Source organism: Oncorhynchus kisutch, linkage group LG14 (genome assembly GCF_002021735.2).
Source record: "Oncorhynchus kisutch isolate 150728-3 linkage group LG14, Okis_V2, whole genome shotgun sequence".
Classification (NCBI taxonomy): Eukaryota; Metazoa; Chordata; class Actinopteri; order Salmoniformes; family Salmonidae; genus Oncorhynchus; species Oncorhynchus kisutch.
Genome location: NC_034187.2, coordinates 55,717,833 through 55,743,063, shown reverse-complemented (window position 1 = coordinate 55,743,063; position 25,231 = coordinate 55,717,833). Strand labels below are relative to the sequence as shown.

Below are 25,231 nucleotides of genomic sequence, written 5' to 3'. Positions count from 1 at the left end.
CTGAAGGTTTATATTATCCAGTATGCAGAGTATACACATTAACAGGGTGTTTTAGCCTTTTGCGGTGCGTTTACATCTAGCCACATACCACCAGGCACGGTGAGAATCAATACCCGATCCAGATTCACCCATCTCTGCTCACAGCATCTCTTTTGTTTTTACGATGCAGTCATTTCTTTTCAGTAACTCCTATCAGAGGCTCATTTCCTCCGAGCTGACATTGTTGTGGTGGTGTGTCTGAGTGGGAGGGGCCCTCTCGGAGCTACACTAGTTCACCCTTCCCTTGTTGTGTGTATCGACACATCCTAAAAGCAGCCAGCAAGTCCATTTAAGAGGACTTGCCAACTGGGTGAATACAGTCTTACTGCTGCATAGAGACTGCAGCTGGTAAGAAGGCGTGGTGGATGAGGAAGCAGCGTGACTAAGGGGGGATGTCACCGAGGGGGGGGGGATACCTCCTAGCATTCCTCACCTCTGTAGGGGGGCGAGGGAGCAGCTCAATTAAATTCAGAGAAGAGACAGCTGTGTGTGTGTGTGGTGTGAGAAAGAGAATTAAAGAGACAACACAGTGTGTGTGTGTGAGCGAGGCAGAGACTGCTGTGTGTGTGTGCGTGAGCGAGGCAGAGACGTGTGTGAGAGAGAATTAGAGACAATACCGTGTGTGTGTGTGTGTGAGAGCGAGGCAGAGACTGCTGTGTGTGTGTGTGTGAGAGAGAATGTACTACTGAAAGGACACGTAAAGGTTCCAGATGAAACAAGGGTGAGGTAGTGGCTGTCATTCAGTAAGGCATCTTTTCTCTGCTGTAGTTTCAGCACATCTGCCTGGCGTTCTCAGGAATAAATCATTTAGAAACTCAATATCCGAAGAGAGACCGGGGATTAAATTGGCTGTGGACTAAAATGGAGGAGTAAAAAATAAATGTTGCGTGTGAGAGACTTTGTGTCCGCTCTCGTATGGCTGAAAAGAAAGCGAGGGAATTGGAGTGATTGAGGAAATGCCTGGCGCGCTTCCGAGTCGTCTCCTTGAATGTGAAATGATTGAGATTGTCATGGAAACACAGGAGACTTTCAGGGAAAGGGAGAATTTGGGGTTGATGGGACAGGAGATTTGAGGTGAATGTGCATGCAGAGGTTGGGAAGGCGCTCTGACCCCCCCCCCCCCCCCCCCCCCAGCAGGACCTTGGTACATTCACGCTCTACACATTACCTGGAGGGATTTTAATAGACAAGAGTTAAGTGCACCAACCGTAGTGTGTCAACCGTAGGTTATTATTGGATATATACAGTTCTATACATATGGGTACTTTACCTGTACTGTACAGCTAGAACCTGAAGTCGTACTCATCATTATTTTCAATATCATCCCACATCCATGTTATTTTCCCTGCCTCTTTCCTTTTCGGAGAATCTCTTTCCTGTTTGCAAATTTGTGATTCTCCGAAACAGGAAAAGATTGTTCAGGTGGTATCTGCTGTTGTGCTCCTCTTCCCCTAATCTCTCTGTCGCGACAGTAATATAGGCGGTGATATAAGCTCGATGTGATAATTTTGACCCCTTTCCGGTTGATTTAGTCCTGACCCCCAACTACCCCTGTCCTATTTCTCCCTGTGCCATGGCTTTGACGCTTTCGCCTCCCCATACCCAGAATTAGATATAGACATCAAGGCCAAGCATCTCCTAAGCCCTCTGTCTTGGCAGGGCATTCCAAGCTGCCCTGTATGAGGTCGGAGTTTGGAATGGATCAAACTGCAGGTGGGCTTCAGCCTCTTATAGCGTTATGTGGCTCTGAGTTGACTTCCTCCATTGGACTGGTTCCTGGTTTACAGTGGGGGAGTGCTCATAGCCTGGGGTTAAACTAACTGACCCATTTGGTGCTGGGGGGAGGCAGCAGTATGTTGATGTATTTCATCATGCATGACCACAGTGCCAGTCATTACCACTTCTGTACTCCCTTTTCACTTCCCTATATCTGTCCCTGTCCCTCTCTCTTGTCTCTGCGTTGTTGTGCCCGATGTACGCCTCGGTCAAAATCTCAGACCCGGGATTCGTCACATCGTGTGTCACAAAATGTGTTCCTCATTTTTTGTTTGTTTCTCTACCGAAACAAGAGTTGGACCGGCTCAAACTTGGCTCACACCAACCGTAGGACCGTAGAAATGGGCAACGGGGGGCTGCAAAAAAACTGCAGCTAAAGGGGAGGAATCAATCCCAGTCAAATCGCTACAACACTGATCGAGACACCACCACCTCACTGACCGCATCTCACCAGGAGAGCACCAGAACAACAGTACTACTCCTACGGAAAGAGGCCCATTAAAAACCAACCAACCCCCACCTCCCTTTCCTCCCTCCATTTCTTTCTCTCCCTCTACCTTTTGCTCCCCTCCTCCCCCCTCTGCAGAGGCCATAGTGGACCCGTCCAACGCGGGCGTGGTGGCGGGGGCTATCATCGGCAGCCTGCTGGCCCTTCTGCTGGTCAGCGCGCTGATTGCCGTCCTGGTGACCCGCAGTCGCCGGCAACGGCGCGGCTACCCCGGCAACGGAGAGCCAGGCCCCTACGGGAACAAAGCCCGCCTCTTCGGCGGAGCTGGCAACAAGAATGGAGGCACTGGGCTTAACATCAATGGGCCCATCTATACGTACCGCGAGAGTGACTCCGGAGCACTGGCCAAGGTTAACGACTTCGGCCCGCCAGGCTCCAACCCCACCGCCCACGACATCCTGCTGAGCAGCGAAATGGATGAGGCGGAGCGCAGGAAGTTCGACGCACTCGACGGCAGCCTGGAGGAGGAAGAGGAGCGCTATGACAGCTTCAGCGTGGGCATGGCGCCAGCCTATCACATCCACCGGCGCGACGACGAGATGGGAGGGGTCAGCATTTACCTGGATGACGACATGGAGTCACAGCGGGACGGGTCGGTCATCTCCCGGACTGCCATCTACGTCTAGAGAGGGACGGTCAACCAACAGGGTCCAGGAGGGAGAGCTGAGGACAGGGAGGAGAATTCACCACCAACCTCCAACCACCAGTCTGGAATGATCCCATCCAGCACCCTTCCCCTGCTTACTCTAGAGACATGCTTCGCTTATGATTATTTTCTATTAAAAGAAACCACCACAGGAACAAAACAAGGAGTTGAAACTGTTCTGTAACTGATGGACAAGCAGAGTGATGACTTGAGGGCGCTGCTGAATGACTAGACGTCTCGAAGTCAGTCAGTCAGTCTACCCCAAAAATCAAACGCTGTATCTCCTCTTCAATGCTGCTTACCGCTCCATTTCATTTCAGCTTAGCAAGTGAAACGTGAAGAGTGACCGCATTTAGTAGCCAACTAATCCACGGGACTGCGAACACCGTAAACACTTTTTCTTGGTAAGGAAACGTACCGTTCAATGTCACCTTCATGGGAAAACTTTAGACGCATTCGTAGATGCTCACACTAGTTCTATAACCACTGCTACTGCTTCGAGATGTCCTCCGGGGAACCGCGGTGTGGAGGGCAAGGAACAAAGCTGTGACTTGCTTAATGTGCATCATCACAGGCATACACAGTGTTATGTAATGGTCTTTGTATTATCAAGATGTTTGGGCCTTAAGGCCTCGTTGAAGCACGTTTGGTTTTAATGACTATTAGGCAGAGGTTCTTCCCACCAACTTAGTTTCCAACATTATTTTCATGCACTTTTCCTTCTTTCTAATGGCTTTGTGATTCTTTTCTTTTACATTTGGGAGACCAGCGACATGGTAGACCAAGCTGGGGGTGGGGTTTGAACGAGAGAAGTGGTGCGACCAAATCCGCAAAAAAAAATTCCACCTGAATGTTGGCTCTGTTCATGTTGGTCGAATTTCACTGCTAAGCAAGGGTCAGCGGGTCAGCTGGCACCGTCCGAGGTGTGCTAGCCTACCATGCTTAGGGTCCAAAACCAGCTTGTCTAGTTTGCCTAGGGACAGATAACAGACCCACTGACAGATGGACAGGCACACCCATCTCTAACTGGGCCTCCTGCTCTGCCTGTCAGTTTGACCAATTAGACGGGAGCACCCTCCATTTCCCCGGCAAGTCGATCAATGCGCCGTCTTTTTAATGGCAACGAGATGTTTCGCTGCCGACGCTCGAGGATCAGAGGCAGAGGCGGAATATTTCCCTCTCTGTTTTTACCAGAACAAGCTGTTCCTTCCCCGCATGTTTAATTCAGGAGTGGAAGAAGCATAAAAGTGTTGTGCGTTACCTTGTGCGGAGGGATAGAGAGAGAGAGAGGCTGGTATTGAGTACTTGTGCGATTTAATCCAGTTAAACCAAGCTGCACATAAGGCTGAAATTCCGATATTTTGCTCCCGAATACAGTAGGAATTATGAGGTGGTATGAGGTAGACCGTCTATGATCAATTATCTACTTAGTCTTAGAAATATTATCTTTTTTTTTTTTAGCAGGGACGGAATACTTAGTAGAGTATTTATATTTGTCGTTTTTTTGCTGCGTCTGTGTGTAATCTCTTCTGGCCTTCTAAGGGGGCAGTAACACATTAAATATGCCTGTGACTGTGTGTGGGGGTATTTCTGACCATGTGCAAGGCCCATTAGTTCTAAGCCTGGCCGGCATATGTGTTTTCGAGTTCTGAGTGGACCGAATTTGACTCTCTGCCAGACCTGGAACGAGGGTAAGGAGCTAACCCCACCCGCAGTATGTTCCACTGTCGGATTAACGGCGTACACTTTAAAGCAGCGGCCGCGCGTGGGTGTGCTGACGAGTGTGTCAATTGTGCAAGGGTGTGTGTAGCGTGATTGAACAGATTTGTGTCGGCGAGTGGATTTTGCGTTTGTGTGTGTGTGTGTATGTGTGTATATCCCACACGCTGATTCACCGCGTAATAGCTCAATATTATGCAGGAGTTGTTTTTGCATAATTTCATCCATATGGATTGCTAAGCCTATCCTGATTTTATCTCGGGAGTCATTCATCACTCATTTCATGCACAGTAACCTCACTGATGAAGGGGTTGGGGGACGGTGATAGGAAACTGCTTAGCACGAGGACCCGCGTGGACATGAATATTTCACTGGCGGAGCTGGAGTGACTCAAAAGGCCTTTGGAGTGGTCTCCTGTGCCACCCCTTGACAGAATGAAAACCTGATTGGGTATTGGTATCCGGGCCGCTGCTCTGAAAATATTGTGTTCGACTCCTCCTCCTTTGCCTTTTTTATCACAGATTCATATCACATTATCAGATCATCACCACTGTGTCCAAATGAACGGTTTGTTTTCCTTATGATGTTTTGTGCGAATGGATATAAGCATTTTAACAGTCTTATGTGAAGTGTTGGTTGTGTATTTGTTGATGTAAAAAAAATCCATTTAATGAAGTAAGTGTGTATTTATCTTCGAGGCTTCCGATAAGAAATGTTATTTAGAAGTGCTGTGTAGATTATGGTAAATTGGTCCATTAACACAGACTACTATTATGGGAATTGGTTGCAAAATAACCAATGAATACAAATGACCTTACTGTAATTACATGTGTGTCAATGCATGTATCTTGTAGCCTACTGGTACATAGAGGTACATTATATTATCGAGGGCCTTGAACTCTAAGCTGCTCTCACCATCTTCTCCACACAAACACTCTCTCTCACTCTTTCTTCCACAGATAAACTCACATGAGAGCATATAATCACCCTCTCTCAAGATCTGTTTCACCCATAGAATGCGCGCGCACACACACACACACACACACACACACACACACACACACAAATATCTTTCCCCGACCTGACACACCTTGAGTGCAATGCCTCCCATTAGCAGGGGCAAGATTGTTCCTCGTTTGGCTCCATCATCATTCTCCATCTTGCTATTAAGATGAACAGAGAGAGAGAACATTTCTCTCTACAGAGGCTTAAAACCTTTAATTCCCCATTTCCCTGTTTTTAAGAAGTAAACCCAGCACCAATTTCACATGGAATAAAAAGCTACGTTTCTGGGATAAAATTACTCTCCCTGTCTAAGGGCAGTGGTGGTGGTCATTTTAAAAAGCCTAATGGGTCACGACAGCCTACAATTCACTCCCGACTCTAAACTAAAGACAACCAAACAAAGCCTTAAATTCACAATTCCACCACATGCAGTATTCCCCGTGTCCCTCGTGTACATAGTATAAATAAATCGAACATAACATGCAACAAGCATGACTAATTGATGTGGTCATGTTAGCCCAGTTGCTGGCATAATAAGATATTCAATTTTTTCGGTTAAATTCTAAAGTGTTTTTTTTTTTTGGGGTGGTTTTTCTTGAGCACAATATTGACAGGATTATGACCTGGAGAATATGACTAATATTAAAATGCTCCTATATTCCCAGATGTTTGTCTCTCACTACAAGCTGCTAGTATAACGATGTTCTCTGTATCACCATCTGACATTGTGGGTGTTTCGTTCCAGTTTGTCCTGTCACATTTATTTTTGTATTCTGGTGTTATTAAAGTATGATGGATTTCTAAATACGATTTGAGTCTTGTGTGTGACGTTCCGACAGCGTAGTGGTCCGTCTGTGAATTTGATTGTGTATGTAGCATGCATATCGACAATGTTTTGCTTTAGCCCTTGCGGTTATTAGGTCTGCCTCGATATAGAACTGAAACGATTCTCATTACTACACCGGTGGAGGTTCCTCAGAGGAAGAAGAGAAAGACCATCCTCAGTCAATTTCAGAAAAACAAAATGGTGAAACAAAACGTTTTCCTTTTTTAGATTAAACTAAATATATTCACGTGACCAAATAATTTATTAAAACACACCGTTTTGCAATGAAGGTCTCCAGTAGCCTGAGCAGCACTCTGCAGGGTAGCACCATGATTTAGCCAGAGGACAGCTAGCTTCCATCCTCCTCTGGGTACATGGACTTCAATACAAAACCTAGGAGGCTCATGGTTCTCACCTCCTTCCATAGTAATTATGACGACTTCCAGAGGACGTCCTCCAACCGATCAGACCTCTTGCTGCATGAACTGGCATGTTGTCCACCCAATCAAAGGATGAGAGAATGAATCGAGTACTGAAAGCTACAGCTAACTAGCACTGCAGTGCATTACATGTGGTGAGTAGTCGACTCCGAGAGAAAGACTAGTTGAACAGTTTTGAACAAGAGCGGGAGAGAGAGCTAGCTATATTTCATAGTATATATTCTTTTCACTTTCACTTACTTAGCTAGTGTCAAATGCAGCTAGATCGTTTAGCCTACTCAAACACCGGGCTCTAACAGAGAGGGATGCTATGTTAGCTAGCTGGCTATGGCTGTTCGACACTGGAACTCTCCCAAGTAAAGGTAAGCTTTTGGCTTTATTCATTTATAGCCACCTGGGCTCGCTGGTGTAACTGCTAAACTGATTGTTGCTGACCACACTGTTCTACATGATTGTAGCGGGTTTACTAACGCCTTAGTTCTAGTAGCTATGCCTATGTTGACTATAACCCGACAACGATGTAGGCTGTGTGTAGCAGTCATGGTATGAAGGTTTGGCTTAAAAGCTTAATTTTCGCCTGGTCACAGACAGTGGATGTGTTCTGCACTGAAGTCCACAAGCGAAGGGAAAATGTGAGAGGAGGAGAGCAAGGATGAGAGAAGGAATTATCTATAGATATTACACAACGAGCTGTTTGTGTGTGATCAGCGATGTATTCATTGTGCCGATTCTGTTGAAAAAAAAAAATAAACATACCTGAATTTGTCCAATAGAAACTCTTCTTTGCAACCGTTGGACTAAAGATGACACCCTAGATCAGCTAGATGCAGGCAAGACTATGCAAGGTGTTATTGAATGTGTCACTGTCACCATTATTACTCAAAATTCTCTCGACCTGTGCACCTACGTTGGGCTAGTTTGTAGCGATCTCATGATGGGCACAGGGAAAATTAGTGTCATGTAGTAGCCTAAACCTATCAATGTTACATTGAGCTGGGTGAATGGAGTATGAAAAGTCATCCAATATGCTGTAATAGTAATAAGGCCATGTTCATAAAAAAATAATCATCCTCCCTCATCTTAAACGGCACCAACCGCCACTGTATTACCCAGAGAACTGTCTGTTCTTTATGTTACATTTATCACATTGTTCCACAACATCCCTATCTAGACCAGTGTAATTATCCAGAGTGCCAGAGATACCATAGGGTTATTGATGTGTAACGATGCTATTATAAACGTAGAGTAACCATCATGCCAAGACTACTGATGACAACGAGCAGTTTCTCAAGTAGATGCATTGATGGGTTCCCTGAATGAGTTGTTTACAACAAGTGGGCTGGATGGTGTTATTTTTAATGTTGGCTACAGTTCCAAATGATATTGATGGACTTAAATAATGTGTCTTATTCAGAAAAACCTGTGGTACTACATTGCCACAACATCCTTGACTGTAGTCTGAGAGAGATCGTTTATGGTCCTCCTGAGGCCACTTTAGGTCCTCGTCTGTCGCCTTGACTATGACTCTTTGCGGGAATCTGTCAAACCCTTTCTTCATTCGGACCTTTTAACCTTGTTGACCTAATGCAGGCGATTGTGACTTGAATGGCATAGTTTCAGTTAAGGGAACGGTAGTGAAAAAAATTACCTTTTTGAAGAGTTCTCCAACTGGCCCCAGGGTTCTCTAACTGGCCCCAGGGTTCTCCAATTTGGCCCCAAAATAGAAAGACGTATGTGATCATATGCAAACATAAGCAAGGTTTTAGAATATTTGACTATAACATCATTGATCTCTTTGGTCTTTTTGCAGTCTGCAAATGATTTGTAATTAATTATGGTCTGGCCCACGACCATCCGCTCAACAAAAAATCATCCCGTGGCTGAATCTAGCTGATGATCCCTGCTGTACATGGTGTGGAATAATAGTTTCCGAAAGTCAACCTACCTCAAGTCTGCTGGCATGTAAAGGCTTTGAAAGGTTAGACATTGTGAATGATGAGCAACAAACAATTACCTCAGACAATCTACAATCTTTGGGTGTCAACTGACAAGGTGGAAGGATAGCAATTGTTTTTGGCGGGGCACACAGGCTGAATGTTAAATAATGCACCAGGGCGCATAACGATTGAACTAGACCTCTTTTTTTATTTTTATTTTTTATTTTATTTTTAAGTAATTGAATGTAGTTTTTCAAAATTGTGTAATCAGGTAGAGCTGACACGCACAAAAAAAATGTGTTTGCATATTATTCGATTAGTTCCACGCTGTTTTGAACAGTGACTGAGATTGAACTTCTTTCCTCACGAGACCTATGTGTTAGAGAATGTGAATTGTTATGGATTTTGTAGGTCACGGTCTATGCTAATTATTTTCTTCATTAGAAAAGACCCTTTATCCCCCGGTATGAATGGAAGACAGGCATGTCAGAATTCCCAGGCATGTAAAAATTCCATGCCAAATTAGAAATGAATGATAAATTATATTAAAACTGTAAAATAAACAGCCTAACACATTCTCCCATGGCATTACTTGTGGAATGTCATTGTTTATACTAAGTAGACCATAAAATTGCACTGGAATGCTGAATGCTGGAATATTTGAAATAATTTTCCTTGACTCGCCAATTATTGTCTCGCCCACATGACCTGTAGTTCGTTGTTTACCTTTGGGTTTGGGACCTTAGCCAGAGGATGGCAGGGCTAGCAGAAACGCTTGACAGTCTACTAAGTTCGGGTCTGCCGGCAGCTTGCCTGCCTACAATATATCGACAGGCCTCTAATGACTCTGGCTGGCCAGTATTAATGGACCGGCAGGGCTGTGGACGGCCGCAGGGGGCCTTTCATTGAGCCCTGTGTGGACCGCCCTGGAGCCTAGCTGCTCTGCTCTCTCACCTTTCCCGCGCCACTCAGGCTGAATGGATTGACATAGATTGTCAGATAAATGGCCTAAAGCGTCTTTTCTCCAGGTCAGTCTCTCAGCGGGATGGACAGATGGACAGGATTTGCTCACTGGTTGACTAGTTCGCCGCCTCCTGAATGGTCTCTCAGTTTCTCATCAGAAACGGTCACATTTGTGTCTGTGTGGCAAGTTTTTGCTGTCAGTTGTCACAGCACCTGAGAGCTCAAATCAAAATCAAGTAACATTTTATTTGTAACATGCTTTGTAAACAACAGGTGTAGACGAACAGTGAAATGCTTACTTTCGGGTCCTTTTCCAACAATGCAGTAAATATATGGTGACACGAGGAATAAATACACAGTGAATACCAATAACGAGTGAAAATAACATGGCTATATACACTGAGTGTACAAAACATTAGGAACACCTTCCTAATATTGAGTTTGCACCCCTTTGGCCCTTAGAACAGCCTCAATTCGTCGGGGCACGGTCTCCACAAGGTGTCAAGACTTCCTGGCCCATGGTGACTCCAATGCTTCCCACAGTTGTCAAGTTGTCCTTTGGGTGGTGGACTTTTCTAGATACACGCGGGAAACTGTGGAGCGTGAAAAACCCAGCAGACACACTAACCGGTGCGCCTGGCACCTACTACCGTACCCCGTTCAAAAGCACTTAAATACTCTGTCTTCTCCATTCACCCTTTGAATGGTACACATGGTACACATACACAATCCATGTCTCAATTGTTTCAAGGCTTGAAAAATCTACACTGATTTGCAGTGGATTTAACTGGTGACATGAATAAGGGCTCATAGCTTTCACCTGGTCAGTGTCATGGAAAGTGTTCCTAATGTTTTGTACACAGAATTTTTTTGGCAGAAGTTTTATCCAAATCGACTTACAGGAGCAAGTAAGGTTACGGTCCTTGATCAAGGGCACATCGGCAGATTTTTTTCACCTAGTTGGCTTGGGGATTCAAACCAGCGACCTTTTGGGTTACTGGCCCAACATTCTTAACCGCTAGGCTTCCTGCTGCCCTATACAGGGAGTACCAGTACCAAGTCGATGTGCAGGGGTACGAGGTCATTCTAAAAACAGCAGCTGCCAGGAAAAGCCTACAGTAATGTGTGATACCTGTGTGAAAGATCACATGTCCCTCGCTGTCTTTGTGAAATTAGAACATGTGTTACTTAAAATAAGCCTTGTGACTTCCTTCATCAGCAGTGGATTTCACATTTCGCAGGTGTGGCGTCTTAAGCGTGAACCTGCGCATGAGGGAAAACTCAGAGCGAGCTTACCTCGCTGAACCACCTTTTGATAAGGCAAATGTAGCAACAGGATTCAATGTGTTTCCTGAGGTGCTATTGCTTACCATCTGACCTGGAATCAGCCTCCACTAACCTCTCACAGTGGTTACCTGTCAGTATCTGAGGTGATGTGGGTGAAGATAATTGATCCTAGGACTGTGGGTAATGGACAGTCCAGTGATAGCTTTCCTAGCTGATCTGGAATCAGCATTTACCAACCACCCACAAAGTGGTCACCTGTCGGTATGTGGTGTTATGCGGTCTACAGTAGCTAATCCTAACTGATCCCAAGGCAGTGGGTAATGGGTAGCACTGGCTCACTAGCTACAATGACATGGTTCGGAACAGAGAAGCAAGGAAGTGACACTGAGACAGGGAGAGGAAGTTGACCGTGGGCACTTGGAGACTGGACATGTCATTTTTGGTTCGGCTCTCTGCACAGCGGTGACAAAAGCCAAAGGGTGAGAGATACCAAACGGCTGCTCTCTTTCTCTTCCCTCTCTGGCTTGAAAAGATAAGACCGACACCCCTGAAACACACCACTGCACCATCGCTTCTCTGGTGCCTATCGTTCCCTGCGAAATGATGGTCAGAGCACCAGTTATCGAAACCTTTCTTATGTTGGCTGCGAAGTGATAGTCATGCTCAGTGCTGCACCAATGCTCACAGCAATATAATGTCTAGAGGGCTTTAAACTCACTACCATTTCAATAATGTTTTCTTCTCCGTCCAGTACACTATCTTAAGCTCACGATTAAATTTTCTATTATTTATTCAGAAAGTATTCATACCCCCCCGGTCTTATTCCACATGTTGTGCTGCGGCCGGAATTCAAAATTCATTTTTTGTTGTGTTTTTTTGTTGTTGTCATGTTTATTGAAAATGCCGACTTGATTGGACTCTCTGGCCAATTTCAATTGTTTGGACATGATTTTTAGAAAGAAACACACCTGTCTATATAAGGTCCCACAGTTGACAGTGTACAGTATGTCAGAGCAGAAACTATACCATGAAGTCCAAGGAACTGTCTGTAGATCGCTGAGAGAGAATTGTGATGAGGCGTTTACAGTGCCTTCGGACCGTTTTCAGACGCCGTCACCTTTTCCACATTTTGTTACCTTAGTCTTATTCTAGAATTGTTTCAATATTTTTGTTCTAAACACAATACCCCATAATGACAAAGCAAAACCAGTTTTTTTTTTTTAAATACATTTTTGGTAATTTATTAAAATAACAGATGCAGCACTCCATCGCTCTCCTTCTTGGTCAAATAGTCCTTACACAGCCTGGAGGTGTGTTGGGTCATTGTCCTGTTGAAAAACAAGTGATAGTCCCACTAAGCGCAAACCAGATGGGATGGCGTTTCACTGCAGAATGCTGAGGTTGCCATGCTGGTTAAGTGTGCCTTGAATTCTAAATAAATCACAGACGGTGTCTCCAGCAAATCACCCCCCACACCATCACACCTCCTCCATGCTTTATGGTGGGAAATACACATGCGGAGATCATCCGTTCACCCACACCAGGTCTCACAAAGACACTGCGGTTGGAACCAAAAATGTCCAATTTAGACTACAGACCAAGGGACACATTTCCACCAGTCTAATGTCCATGTGTTTCTTGGCCCAAGTCTCTCTTCTTCTTATTGGTGTCCTTTAGTAGTGTCATCAAGGCAAAGGGTGGCTATTTGAAGACTGTGAAATCAGGCATTCATGGTCAAATTGCTGCAAAGAAGTTTTATCCAAATCGACTTACAGGAGCAAGTAAGGTTACGGTCCTTTTTAGCCCATTTATTTGGGCTCCAGTTCCGAGGCTGGTAACTAATGAACTTATTCTCTGCAGCAGAGATCTCTGGGTCTTCAATTCCCTGTGGTGGTCCTCATGAGAGCCAGTTTCATCGTAGCGCTTGATGGTTTTTGCGACTGCACTTGAAAAAAAAAGTTACAGTTCTTGACATGTTCTGTATTGACTGACCTTCATATCTTAAAGTAATGATGGACTGTTGTTTCTCTTTGCTTATTTGAGCTGTTCTTGCCATGATATGGACTTGGTCTTTTACCAAATAGGGCTATCTTCTGTATACCACCCCTTACCTTGTCACAACACAACTGATTGGATCCAATGCATTAAGAAGGAAAGACATGCCACAAATGAACTTTTAACAAGGCACACCTGTTAATTGAAATGCATTCCAGATGACTACCGCATGAAGATGGTTGAGAGAATGCTAAGCGTGTGCAAAACTGTCATCAAGGCAAAGGGTGGCTATTTTGAAGACTCTAAAATATATTGATTTGTTTAACACTTTGTTTTGGTAACTACATGATTCCATATGTGTTATTTCATAGTTTTGATGTCTTCACTATTATTCTACAGTGTAGAAAATAGTAAAAGTAAAGAAAATCCCTTGAATGAGTAGGTGTTCTAAAACGTTTGACCGGTAGTGTACGCTAAAAGTTTGGGGTCACTTAGAAATGTACTTGTTTTTGAAAGAACTCTAGGCAGCGTTGCAAAGAAAAAGCCATATCTCAGACTGGCCAGTAAAAAGATGGTCAAAAGAACACAGACACTGGACAGAGAATGGCCTCGAAGGCCATTATCCCGGAGTCGCCTCTTCACTGTTGACGTTGAGACTGGTGTTTTGCGGGTACTATTTATTAATGAAGCTGCCAGTTGAGGAATTGTGAGGCGTCTGTTTCTCAAACTAGACACCAATGTACTTGTCCTCTTGCTCAGTTGTGCACCGGGACCTCCCACTCCTCTTTCTATTCTGCTTAGAGCCAGTTTGCGCTGTTCTGTGAAGGGAGTAGTACACAGCGTTGTACGAGATCTTCAGTTCCTTGGCAATTTCTTGCATGGAGTAGCCTTCATTTGTCAGAACAAGAATAGACTGATGAGTTTCAGAAGAAAGGTCTTTGTTTTTGGCCATTTTGAGCCTGTAATCAAATCCACAAATGCTGATGCTCCAGATACTCAACTAGTCTAAAGAAGGCCAGTTTTATTACTTTTTAATCAGAACAACAGTTTTCAGCTGTGCTAACATAATTACAAAAGGGTTTTCTAATGATCAATTAGCCTTTTAAAATTATAAACTTGGATTAGCTAACACAACGTGCCATTGGAACACAGAAGTGATGGATGCTGAAAATGGGCCTCTGTACACCTATGTAGATATTCCATAACAAATCTGCCGTTCCCAGCTACAATAGTCATTTACAACAACAACAATGTCTACACTATATTTCTGATCCATTTGAATGTTATTTTAATGGACAAAAAAATGTGCTTTTCTTTCAAAAACAAGGCCATTTCTAAATGACCCCAAACGTTTGAACGGTGGGTGTATGTAAAATAGATATTTCAGTATTTCCTTTTCAATACATATGCAAAAAGTTCAAAAAATACATTTTAATACATTTGGAATTCAGGCTGTAACAACAATGTGGAATAAGTCAATGGGTATGAATACTTTCTGAAGGCACCGTTTATCCATTTTTGTACTTTTAAATGGATGATACAAACAGTGAGGGCAAAAATTATTTGATCCCCTGCTGATTTTGTACGTTTGCCCACTGACAAAGAAATCCAGAAAAACGCATGTCAAAAATGTTATAAATTGATTTGCATTTGAATGAGGGACATGAGTATTTGACCCCTCTGCAAAACATGACTTAGTACTTGGTGGCAAAACCCTTGTTGGCAATCAGAGGTCAGATGTTTCTTGTAGTTGGCCACCAGGTTTGCACACATCTCAGGAGGGATTTTGTCCCACTCCTCTTTGCAGATCTTCTCCAAGTCATTAAGGTTTCGAGGCTGACGTTTGGCAACTCGAACCTTCAGGTCCATCCACAGATTTTCTATGGGATTAAGGTCTGGAGACTGGCTAGGCCACTCCAGGACCTTAATGTGCTTCTTCTTGAGCCATTCCTTTGTTGCCTTGGCTGTGTGTTTTGGGTCATTGTCATGCTGGAATACCCATCCATGACCCATTTTCAATTCCCTGGCTGAGGGAAAGAGGTTCTCACCCAAGATTTGACGGTACATGGCCCTGTCCATCGTCCCTTTGATGCGGTGAAGTTGTCCGGTCCCCTTAGCAGAAAAACACCCCCAAAGCATAATGTTTCCACCTCCATGTTTGATGGTGGGGATGGTGTTCTTGGGGTCATAGGCAGCATTCCTCCTCCTCCTCCTCCAAACACGGCGAGTTGAGTTGATGCCAAAGAGCTCCATTTTGGTCTCATCTGACCACAACACTTTCACCCAGTTGTCCTCTGAATCATTCAGATGTTCCTTGGCAAATTTCAGACTGGCATGTATATGTGCTTTCTTGAGCAGGGGGACCTTGCGGGCACTGCAGGATTTCAGTCCTTCACGGCACAGTGTTACCAATTGTTTTCTTGGTGACTATGGTCCCAGCTGCCTTGAGATCATTGACAAGATCCTCTCCTGTAGTTCTGGGCTGATTCCTCACCGTTCTCATGATCATTGCAACTCCACGAGGTGAGATCTTGCATGGAGCCCCAGGCCGAGGGATATTGACAGTTCTTGTGTTTCTTCCATTTGCGAATAATTGCACCAACTGTTGTCACCTTCTCACCAAGCTGCTTGTCGATGGTCTTGTAGCCCATTCCATCCTTGTGTAGGTCTACAATCTTGTCCCTGACATCCTTGGAGAGCTCTTTGGTCTTGGCCATGGTGGAGTGTTTGGAATCTGATTGATTGATTGCTTCTATGGAAAGGTGTCTTTTTATACAGGTAACAAGCTGAGATTAGGAGCACTTCCTTTAAAAGTGTGCTCCTTATCTCAGCCCGTTACCTGTATAAAAGACACCTCGGAGCCAGAAATCTTTCTGATTGAGGGGGGGGTCAAATAATGATTTCCCTCATTTAAAATGCAAATCAATTTATAACATTTTTGACATAAGTTTTTCTGGATTTTTTGTTGTTGTTATACTGTCTCTCACTGTCTCTCTTTGTCAGTGGGCAAACGTACAAAATCAGCAGGGGATCAAGTACTTTTTTCCCTCACTGTATATCCATTTATTCTTGAAGAACATAACTTTATTAGGATCCACATTAGCTGATGCCATAATGTCAGCAAATCTTCCTGGGGTCCCAACACAGAACTAAAAAGAGATTGCAAACAATTACCATTTACAAAAAAGACATAACAATCATTTAACAAGTAGACATTAGAGAATTAAAAAGCTGACAGGTAATGCATTTAACATTTCAGTAGAATTTCGGATAACACTAGTATCCCCAGTCATATGGTCGATCCAGTACTTTTATTCTTTTCTTGAAGGTGGATTTACTTTGTGCCTAAGAAATGTGAGTTCAGTGATGGCTCTGTATAAAACTGTAGATGTGTCCTTGGTGGTATTTGATGCCTTGAATTTGCCTGTCTGGTTTGGTGGTTATGCTTGTTGCTAGTACACTGAGAAATACTGTAGTTTCTCAAAATATAACACTCCTAAAGAAAACTGGATAGTAATGTTAAACGGGAAGCTATGAGAGATTCTGGTGCATTTTTGGTTGACGCTAATTCGTGTAGAGCAATGAAGAGCTTGTCTGGCAGCCCTGTTTTGAGCGAGGTAGAGATTTTTAGTAATTGTTTTTTAGATACGTGCCTCATGAGATTAGTTCACCTGTCTTAACCGAGCAGAACTTGAATTATAAGCTTGTTATACTCTCCTGTTTGTTAACAATGTAATTGTAAACCCACCCTATCCCTGAGCTGTTTCCCCAAAAAGTGGTGAGATGCCACTTTATTGTTAGAACTGTTGAGTGCCCCTTTAAATCCACCGCCATGATGTTTTCTCCCCCATCCAGAACACTATATTTAGAGTACCATTACATTTTATATTCTGTCCCCCAATTAACTTTCATTATTTATTCACCAAGCTATGTACAGAGTTTAGTTTCAAGCCGATTCTCCAGAGGCACAATGGTGCCGCACTCCATTCCCTCCACTTAAGTTTATGTCCCTCGCAAGCCTCCTGGGTCATCAGCCCATTGCTCCATCCAACAGACCACAATAACCCTGTTTCCGTGGCGTCACTTCAATCCAGTCATGGTTAATTGGTGTTCTTCGAGTGGTTGGTAACAGAGATTGGCGACTCGCTCCACGGAAGGAGCGCTATGCAACAGTGCCTCTGGTTCTCCAACATTCCGCTAGTCCTGTATGAGCTTTAGTATGTGTGAGGAAGGGGATATTCTTGCGCCTAAGAATAGATCTGTGAGACGGAAATGATTTTGATGTGAAGTGGAGGGTGTGTGCGTGATTGTGTGTGTGTGTTTATGTGTGTGTGGCTCCAGGCATTCTGCAGATAATTCCGTGTTTAATCCAGCACTTTCCCCGCCAGCAATGATTCCCAACAGGCAGCTCCCACTCCAGAGTTGCGCTAGATCATAACCAGGAGGAGAGATGGAGAGGAAAAAAATGACTCGCTTCTGTATGTTCTGGGTTGATTTTCCATTGTAGGTTTTTTTCTTCTAATCATCATCTCTGCAGAGGGAATCAAAGATGGGTTGACTAGGGAGTGTGTGTGGAGGGGGGTTGCTGATTGATGTGTGTAGGTCTGTTTGTAGATTTGTGTGTGTTTGTGTGCGTGGGTGGGTGGATGATTGTGTGTGTGTGTGTGTATAGGGTGTGTTTTGTCTCATTCTATGTATGTGTTGTACTGAACAGAACGTTTCTACAGTTTTGTGGGAATTCCTATTTTATCATTTTAGATGTTTTTGTGGGAATGCCTTTTGAATTTGTTTGTTCAACATCTTATCAGCTTCTAGAGAATGTGAGGATGAGTTTGAACAAAAACAGCTTGGATTGTTTATCCTGTACCTTTCCATCAGAGAGAGCATCAAGAGAGAGAGGGAGAACTTTTCCATTCCTTAAATATGTACCTACCAATTCAGTGAGTGGTGAAGAGCCACTCAACCCCTCTGTCCATTCTCATCTCTCATCTCTCTCTATCATCCATCTTTTCACCTGTCTTTCTCTCGCCTCCTTTCTTTCACTCCCTTCACCGCCTCTCCCTGTCACCTTTCTCTGTGTTATCAGTCACTCTCACACTCGTCATTGTGCAGATCACCATATTGCTTCATATCTTGTCTTGCTCTCTCTCATTTTCTCCATCCATCCATCCGTCGACCTCTTGAACACGCTCACTCACGTTCTCATCTTGAAGACTGGGGAAATTGAGGTATTGTCATGTCAGTCTATCCCCTCTCCATCTCCTCTCCATCTCTCATCCAGCCGGCGGATCATATCTCGTTGTCAGGATCTTCACCCGGGATATCAGTTTAATTTGTCTTTCATCCCTCCCTCCATCTTCGTCTAGCCACTGCCTCTGCCCGACAAACGTCAGGGTGATATAATGGAGTCTCGTATCCGCTTTCACATCACTCAATCCATATCGTCTATCTTTATTTGGTTAACTCACGGTACACGTGATTGTGGGAGTGTACACGCACGTATGTACAGTAAACACATAAATATTCATACACACATTCCCTCTCACTCTTCCTCTTCTCCATTTTCATTACCTTTCTTCCTCTGTTTTCCCCATCGCTCTGTCTCGCGGACACATACGCCCACGCTGTCTCCCCCTCTCACACAGCAGCATCACTAACAGAATCCAGTTCATCATGGCTACGCTTTTCGAGGCCTCTTCCCTCAGCACACATGGAGACATCTTGCCACTACCTCTCACCGTCTTTACCATCTTAATAAACGAGTCCATCCTATGACTCCCATCTCTCTATTCTTCCCTCCCTGCCGTTGACCCAGCTGTCACTCCTTCATTCTATCACCCGTCCAAGACTCCATCCATCCATCCATCCATCCATCCGCTTGCGTTAGCCTGACGAGTAGAGACGGCGAGTCGAGCGTGGCTCACCTGCTCGGCCTGATTACACACGAAATCCTGAGTAGGCGGTTCGGCCCCGCGGTCTCAAAGCACTGACTGCTGGGTAATGGGCACCCATGTGGAGCCGCGCACCCAGGCGAATATCCATTAGAAGAATTGTCGGACCTTTTTGTATCTCGGTTTCATTGTCAATTCCTTTGAGGAGGAATGGGGTTCTTGCTTTGTCTTTGTTTTAGGTACACAAACACACATACATTGTATCTCTCATCTTTTTCTGTCTCTATCATTTCTCTCTCTCTCTCTCTCTCTCTCTCTCTCTCTCTCTCTCTCTCTGCCACTGATCTATATGTCATGACAGTCGTTACTGAGAGCAACAGCAGACTATACAGTCTCCCCCTCCCCCACGGACACAGTAACTAATAGGGAAGTCAAACCATGCCTCTATCCACAATTAATGACCTGTTGTCCCCATGACTGGGTGGCAGCACTGTAAAACCCCTATATTTTACTGTCATTTCTACCCTTTCCGTTGTGCCTGCCTTGTACCCTCGTTATTACGCCCCACGACCCATTTCCCGCTGTACTGGCGTCAGTGTTGTGATATGTGCCCTGGCTTCTGTCTGTCGTGGGGATGCCATCTGAACGGGCTGGCAGTCTGGTTGTCTCTCTCCCACTGGGTCGCCACTCGCCTGGCAGAGCGCGTCTCGCAGTTTGCTGTGTGTCACCCATAAAGAGGAGGCGGGAGAACGACCTTCAGGCCAGAGGGAATTGTAAATGGTGCGACGAGTGCAAAGGGGATCTTTATCACTATGTTAATGCTATACTCAGTTAAAGCTATACAATATCATACAAAATGCTTAAATTCAATTCGAGGCCCAATCTATTCAATCTCATTCAATATGACTAGGGAGTGTGATCAGGATCTGGTTAATACGAAGTGTGCTGTCCATAGTTAGAATAAGGTTATGGGGTACAATACTATACAATACTAGCTTTAATTAAATTCAAAGCTCATCAATCTATTCAATCAAATTCAATGTAGCCTGCAGTGCATGAATCCTATACAGTAGAATAACACGATTCCTGTAGCATAGAGCATGAGAAAAGGGCTCAACTCAAAATGGACTATTGTCAATGTTCACTGTTTAACAGGTGACTCTTTTTTTTAAAGTACTGTAGAAAATCATCGAGATCAGCACAATAATACAGATCAGTGTCAAACTCATTTCCCTGAGGGCCTAGCGTCTGGACATGATTGGGGAATTAAGGTCACTGATTACAAAGAACTCCCCTCACCTGGTTGTCTAGGGCCTAATTGAAAGGGGAAACCCCAAAACCAGCGGACACTCCTTGTAATGAGTTTGACACTCTACCCCGGGGCTGCATACTGAAGAAAACAACAGACCTTGTGCAGAAATTACGACATTTAAAAAGTCTTAACGTTATCACCAGTTCATATCTTTTTCTAGTTACATTGTTTTGGCAGCACAGTAAAAATGTAGTTTTCTCGCATTGGGGGTCCGACTGACTGATTTTAGCATTGTCTGCAAGGCCATATGAGGCGACACGTTACCCAATAGGCAAGTCAGTGAGTTACCACACATATTCAAACTGCCATGTGGGTCTATGGGTCTCTGTATCCTCTGTCCCCTGGGTTTCCCTATGTCATACCCGTTGTTGTAAAGGAATTACACCTTTTATTTAGCTGTGTGTTGCTGTATTCCGTGGAGTGCTTGTTTGTCCGGATCATGTCTTGGACCAAGAAGATTCGCCTTCGGGTCATTGGCGTGTTGCCCTATGCACTTAACGGCACGGAGATGATTACTGTAGTGCCTGCTGGGATTCGCATCACTGTGTGTGTGTGAGAGAGAGATTGTTTGTTCTGGGGGAAAGCAGTTTCGAAGCAGAGTCCACAACGGTCAATACTTGCGCTCTGTATATAGCTTGTGTGACATTTGGAACTCTCAAATTCTGTTTATTTAACACGGGTCCTCTGTGCATTGGGGTATGGGGTATGTTCACAACACACGCCTGAACTTGCGTTGTGTGCTCAGAGCGTCTTCAGTTTGTTCAGCGCATAAAGGCATTTCCATACGCAGTGTGTGAGCACGCTTTATTAACGCGCATGTGCTCTCCATGCCGACGATAATAATTTGCGTTGTGTGTTCAGTGTTTGTGGCGTGTTGTGCACAATAAGCTCTCCGTTTATTCAACGGGGCGCGCCGCCGCCGTGTGTGTTGGTTTGGATTTCCCCTGTGTTCAGGCACTTTAGCCAAATGCAATGTGCCGCATATGATTATAGGCCCAGAATTCATAAAGCCCGTTTCAGTGTTTTCCCATTCTCTTGCGCGCTCTCTCGCTTTCTCCTTCTGTCCTCCCCCTCTCTCTGTGTCTCTCCCACTCCTCTTCATTCTTTCTCTCTCCTACTATGAATAATAGAACAACCTGCTGCTTGCCATGAAATAGCAAAAAGCCCAAGAGTGTTAATGCTTTTGGGAGCCTGGTTCAGTCAGTGTGTTGATGTGCCGTGTTCACTGGGAGGACTGAGGAGGCTGTGAGCTCCAGCTCGCTTTATTCTGTGTACGTGTCTGCTGCTGTATGTACAGTAAGCAACGTGCGCTGTCGTGTCTGCGTGCGCGCCTGTGCGCGTTTTTGACAGTTGAACAGCATTATGTCTGTTTCTGCTGTGTGTTGAGGATTCAGGATGGACTAGTTTTCTTTTCATGCAGAGGCTGTGTGTCTACAACATGTAATAATTGTGTGTGCTCTCTGCTGTGTGAGGAATGACCAATGCAACCCCTTGCTGTGTGCATGGGATCTATTGTACATTCTGCATCCATGCCTACGTCTGTCGGTGTGTGTCTGACGGTGTGTGTCTGACGGTTCTGCATGCATCTCACACACCTTGCCATGTTAATCATAATCCATGTTAATATTCATTGGGGGGGGGGGGGTTGACTGAGTGTCATGGGGTGTGAAGATGGGGGTGTAACCAGTCGTCCCCCCCCCCCCCCCCCCCCCCAAGTGCACCATGACAGTACCCCATCATCATCTGTGTGGAAGGAGACCGACATGACATTGGTGGAATATACACACACAGATCCACACACATTCCACACACGGCAGATGGGAAAGAGAGACATAGATCGGAGGAGAGTGAGAAAAAGAGGAGGATGGAGACGTCTGAAGCACCCGGACAGCTGAGAAGGCCAGATGGAGAGAGTAAGAGAAATGGAGAGAGATCGGTGGAGGACTACAGAGCGCTTGGTGTGACCTGAGGGGCCATTGGGGGCCGGTGTGGGCTGCTGCTCACATTTCCCCAGTTGGTGAGTTATCAACCCCCCCCCCCCCATCCCTCTCCCCCCTCCTGACTCCCAACACATTTCTCCTGATTCCCCTCCCTCTCCACCCCCCTCTGTGCTCCTGACTGAGTAGCCCTCTCTCCTGTAGTCACTTTCTAGCAGTGGAAACATGCTCCGTCTCTGGGGAGGCTTCCTACCCTCTGCCCAAGGGCTGTGCAGGAAGAAGGGGATGTGTATGTTTCAACTCTGTTGAAGGGCTGTGGAGCTGCAGAGTTATGCTCTGTTGAATATGGCTTGTGTGTCTGTGTGTAAACTGTAGATATTTAATAGTTTTTGTGTCTATTCTATCTCCCCTCTGCTTTGTTGAGTAGCGGTAGAGATGGTGTGCTTGTGTGTGTAGCCGTATCTCTCACTGTGTGTGTGTGTGTTCCATCTCGCCTCCGTCAAAGGGTTTCTGGTGTCCGCTCCTCTCCCTCCTCTCCTCCCGCCATTGGCTGCCCCTGAAAGGCTCCAGTCTCCTCCTAGGCCTTAGCGTTAGCGCTAGCTTATCAAATTTATTTATATAGCCCTTCGTACATCAGCTGATATCTCAAAGTGCTGTACAGAAACCCAGCCTAAAACCCCAAACAGCAAGCAATGCAGGTGTAGAAGCACGGTGGCTAGGAAAAACTCCCTAGAAAGGCCAATACCTAGGAAGAAACCTAGAGAGGAACCAGGCTATGTGGGGTGGCCAGTCCTCTTCTGGCTGTGCCGGGTGGAGATTATAACAGACCATGGCCAAGATGTTCAAATGTTCATAAATGACCAGCATGGTCGAATAATTAATAATAAGGCAGAACAGTTGAAACTGGAGCAGCAGCACAGTCAGGTGGAAGTTGAAACTGGAGCAGCAGCATGGCCAGGTGGACTGGGGACAGCAAGGAGTCATAATGTCAGGTAGTCCTGGGGCATGGTCCTAGGGCTCAGGTCCTCCGAGAGAGAGAAAGAAAGAGAGAAGGAGAGAATTAGAGAACGCACACTTAGATTCACACAGGACACCGAATAGGACAGGAGAAGTACTCCAGATATAACAAACTGACCCCAGCCCCCCGACACATAAACTACTGCAGCATAAATACATTCCTTCTAAGCTCAGTTGTCATACGGCCGCTTGACACTACCTCACATTCCTCCAACCAGGCAATAAAACTTGTTTTATTTGGCACATTAGCCACATGGTAGAAAATCAATAGTATTTTTATTATGTAGAGAGGACCATTGTATTCAAGAAGACCTCGGTTGTGTTTGTTGTAAGGGTGTTGGAGCACATTGTATTACCATTGAGCTGGGAAGAGCGCGATGGTGAGAGGAATGTGCAGGATTCTTTCATGACTTTTGGCCCCAATTATGCTAAGGCACAGAAATTGCATACAGAGATTATTCTATAAAGACTGTATGACTCATTATACAGCACTTGTGCCAGATTTTATTTCACAAACTGTAAAAGAGGGCTATGAAGAGCCTGTGATCGTTTACGTGGGTTAAAACCCATTCAAACGTAGCAGTTATGCACTATATATGCAAGGCACGCAATGCAAATGCCATCTGGTGCATTCCAAATTCATTCCTATTTAAGTGCAGTGCACTTAAGTATTGTGTCATTTTTGGTAATATCCTCATGTTTTTTAGTTTTTTTTTGCACTGTCAGAATGCAAGCTACAGTAATGTGTTTGTTACACACAACCAGTCAAACTATTTAGGTCAACGGTATTAGTGTATAGTAGGAAACGTGAGGTTTCCCTGAGCCAGTGTGTGTGTGTTCTTCTTGTAAATGTATGATATTCACTGGAAGTTTGCTGTGAATGGTCATGTATGGGTCTTCTGTTGCAGTCTTGATGTTCAGGGCTGCAGCCCAGTGGCTGGCATTGCATGCTTGTTACCAACGTGCTACGTAGCCCCGAGGCTGTGTATCTGAGCGTATGTTTGTGTGGGTGTGTGCACCTGTGTAGGTGTTTGTGTGTCGTCTCCCCAGCGTTAGCACTCCGCTTGCCTCCGGTATCCACAGGTAACCGGGTTTGACATGCTTCAAAATCCTCGCTTTGGAATGCCAGGGTTGCGCTAACCTGCCAAGATGTCAGGGAGATAGTTTTGCGCCCCCTTATGCATAATCCACCCCCCCCCCCCCCCCCCCCCCCCCCCCCCCAAATGACAAGACCCATTAAAATGTGTTGTGTGTTTTCCCATGTGCATAGACAGGAGAGGATTGCGATTTCTAGATTTTTAGCACACAAGGCTTGGCAGTTGAGGCAGGTTGTACGTTAAAGGTGTATTTCCAGTGAATTACACCTACACACACAGGATGTCTTACTTCTCCTCTTTGGAACCCCCCCCCCCTGCTGTTTTGAGCAACATCTTTGTCTTTGCAGTCTTGAATGCTTTTATCTTCCTACTTTGGTGACACGAGAAGGTGCCGGTGTATAAAGCTCCTTTAATTAGGCACGGTGACACTGGAGAGCACAGTTTATTGTGTTAATGACCCTGTTGATTTAAGGTGTGTGTGTGTGCATCATATGCATAGGTGTGTGTGTGTGTGTGTGGCAGACCTGGGAAGAAAATAGTTGTATTTTGTAGTTTATTTGAAAGAAAACGAAAAAAAAAGGATCATACTCGAGGTAGTGAATATAGTTTATATAGAGTTTCAACTAAAAGACGTCAATTTACTTCGATATTCAAATACAGGTCTCAGAAAACCAAATAATACTTGAAGGTATTTGAATATATGCAAGTTATTTGAAAACAAAATACATTTATTTGATGGCTGACAAATATTTTATGAAGAACCAAACACTACAGTAGTTACATAAATTAGTGTAAATATATGACCAATAGCACTTGGTTTGGAGGGCTCTCAGATA

The 25,231-nt window shown here is 44.8% G+C and overlaps 1 protein-coding gene across 2 annotated transcripts in view; it reads left to right on the top strand.

Moving 5' to 3' along the window:
- The window catches only part of LOC109903621 (poliovirus receptor), a 78,692-nt gene that overhangs the window by 30,628 nt on the left and 22,833 nt on the right, over nt 1–25,231 (top strand). Inside the window, exon 7 of one of the 2 annotated variants that reach the window (XM_020500443.2) lies at nt 2,402–6,503. The exons of the other annotated variant lie outside the window; for it this stretch is intronic. Coding sequence (XP_020356032.1) covers nt 2,402–2,949 — 548 coding nt within the window. The 3' untranslated portion in view covers nt 2,950–6,503. Of the gene's footprint in view, nt 1–2,401; nt 6,504–25,231 lie in introns of those variants that run through there. 2 annotated transcript variants of the gene reach the window in all.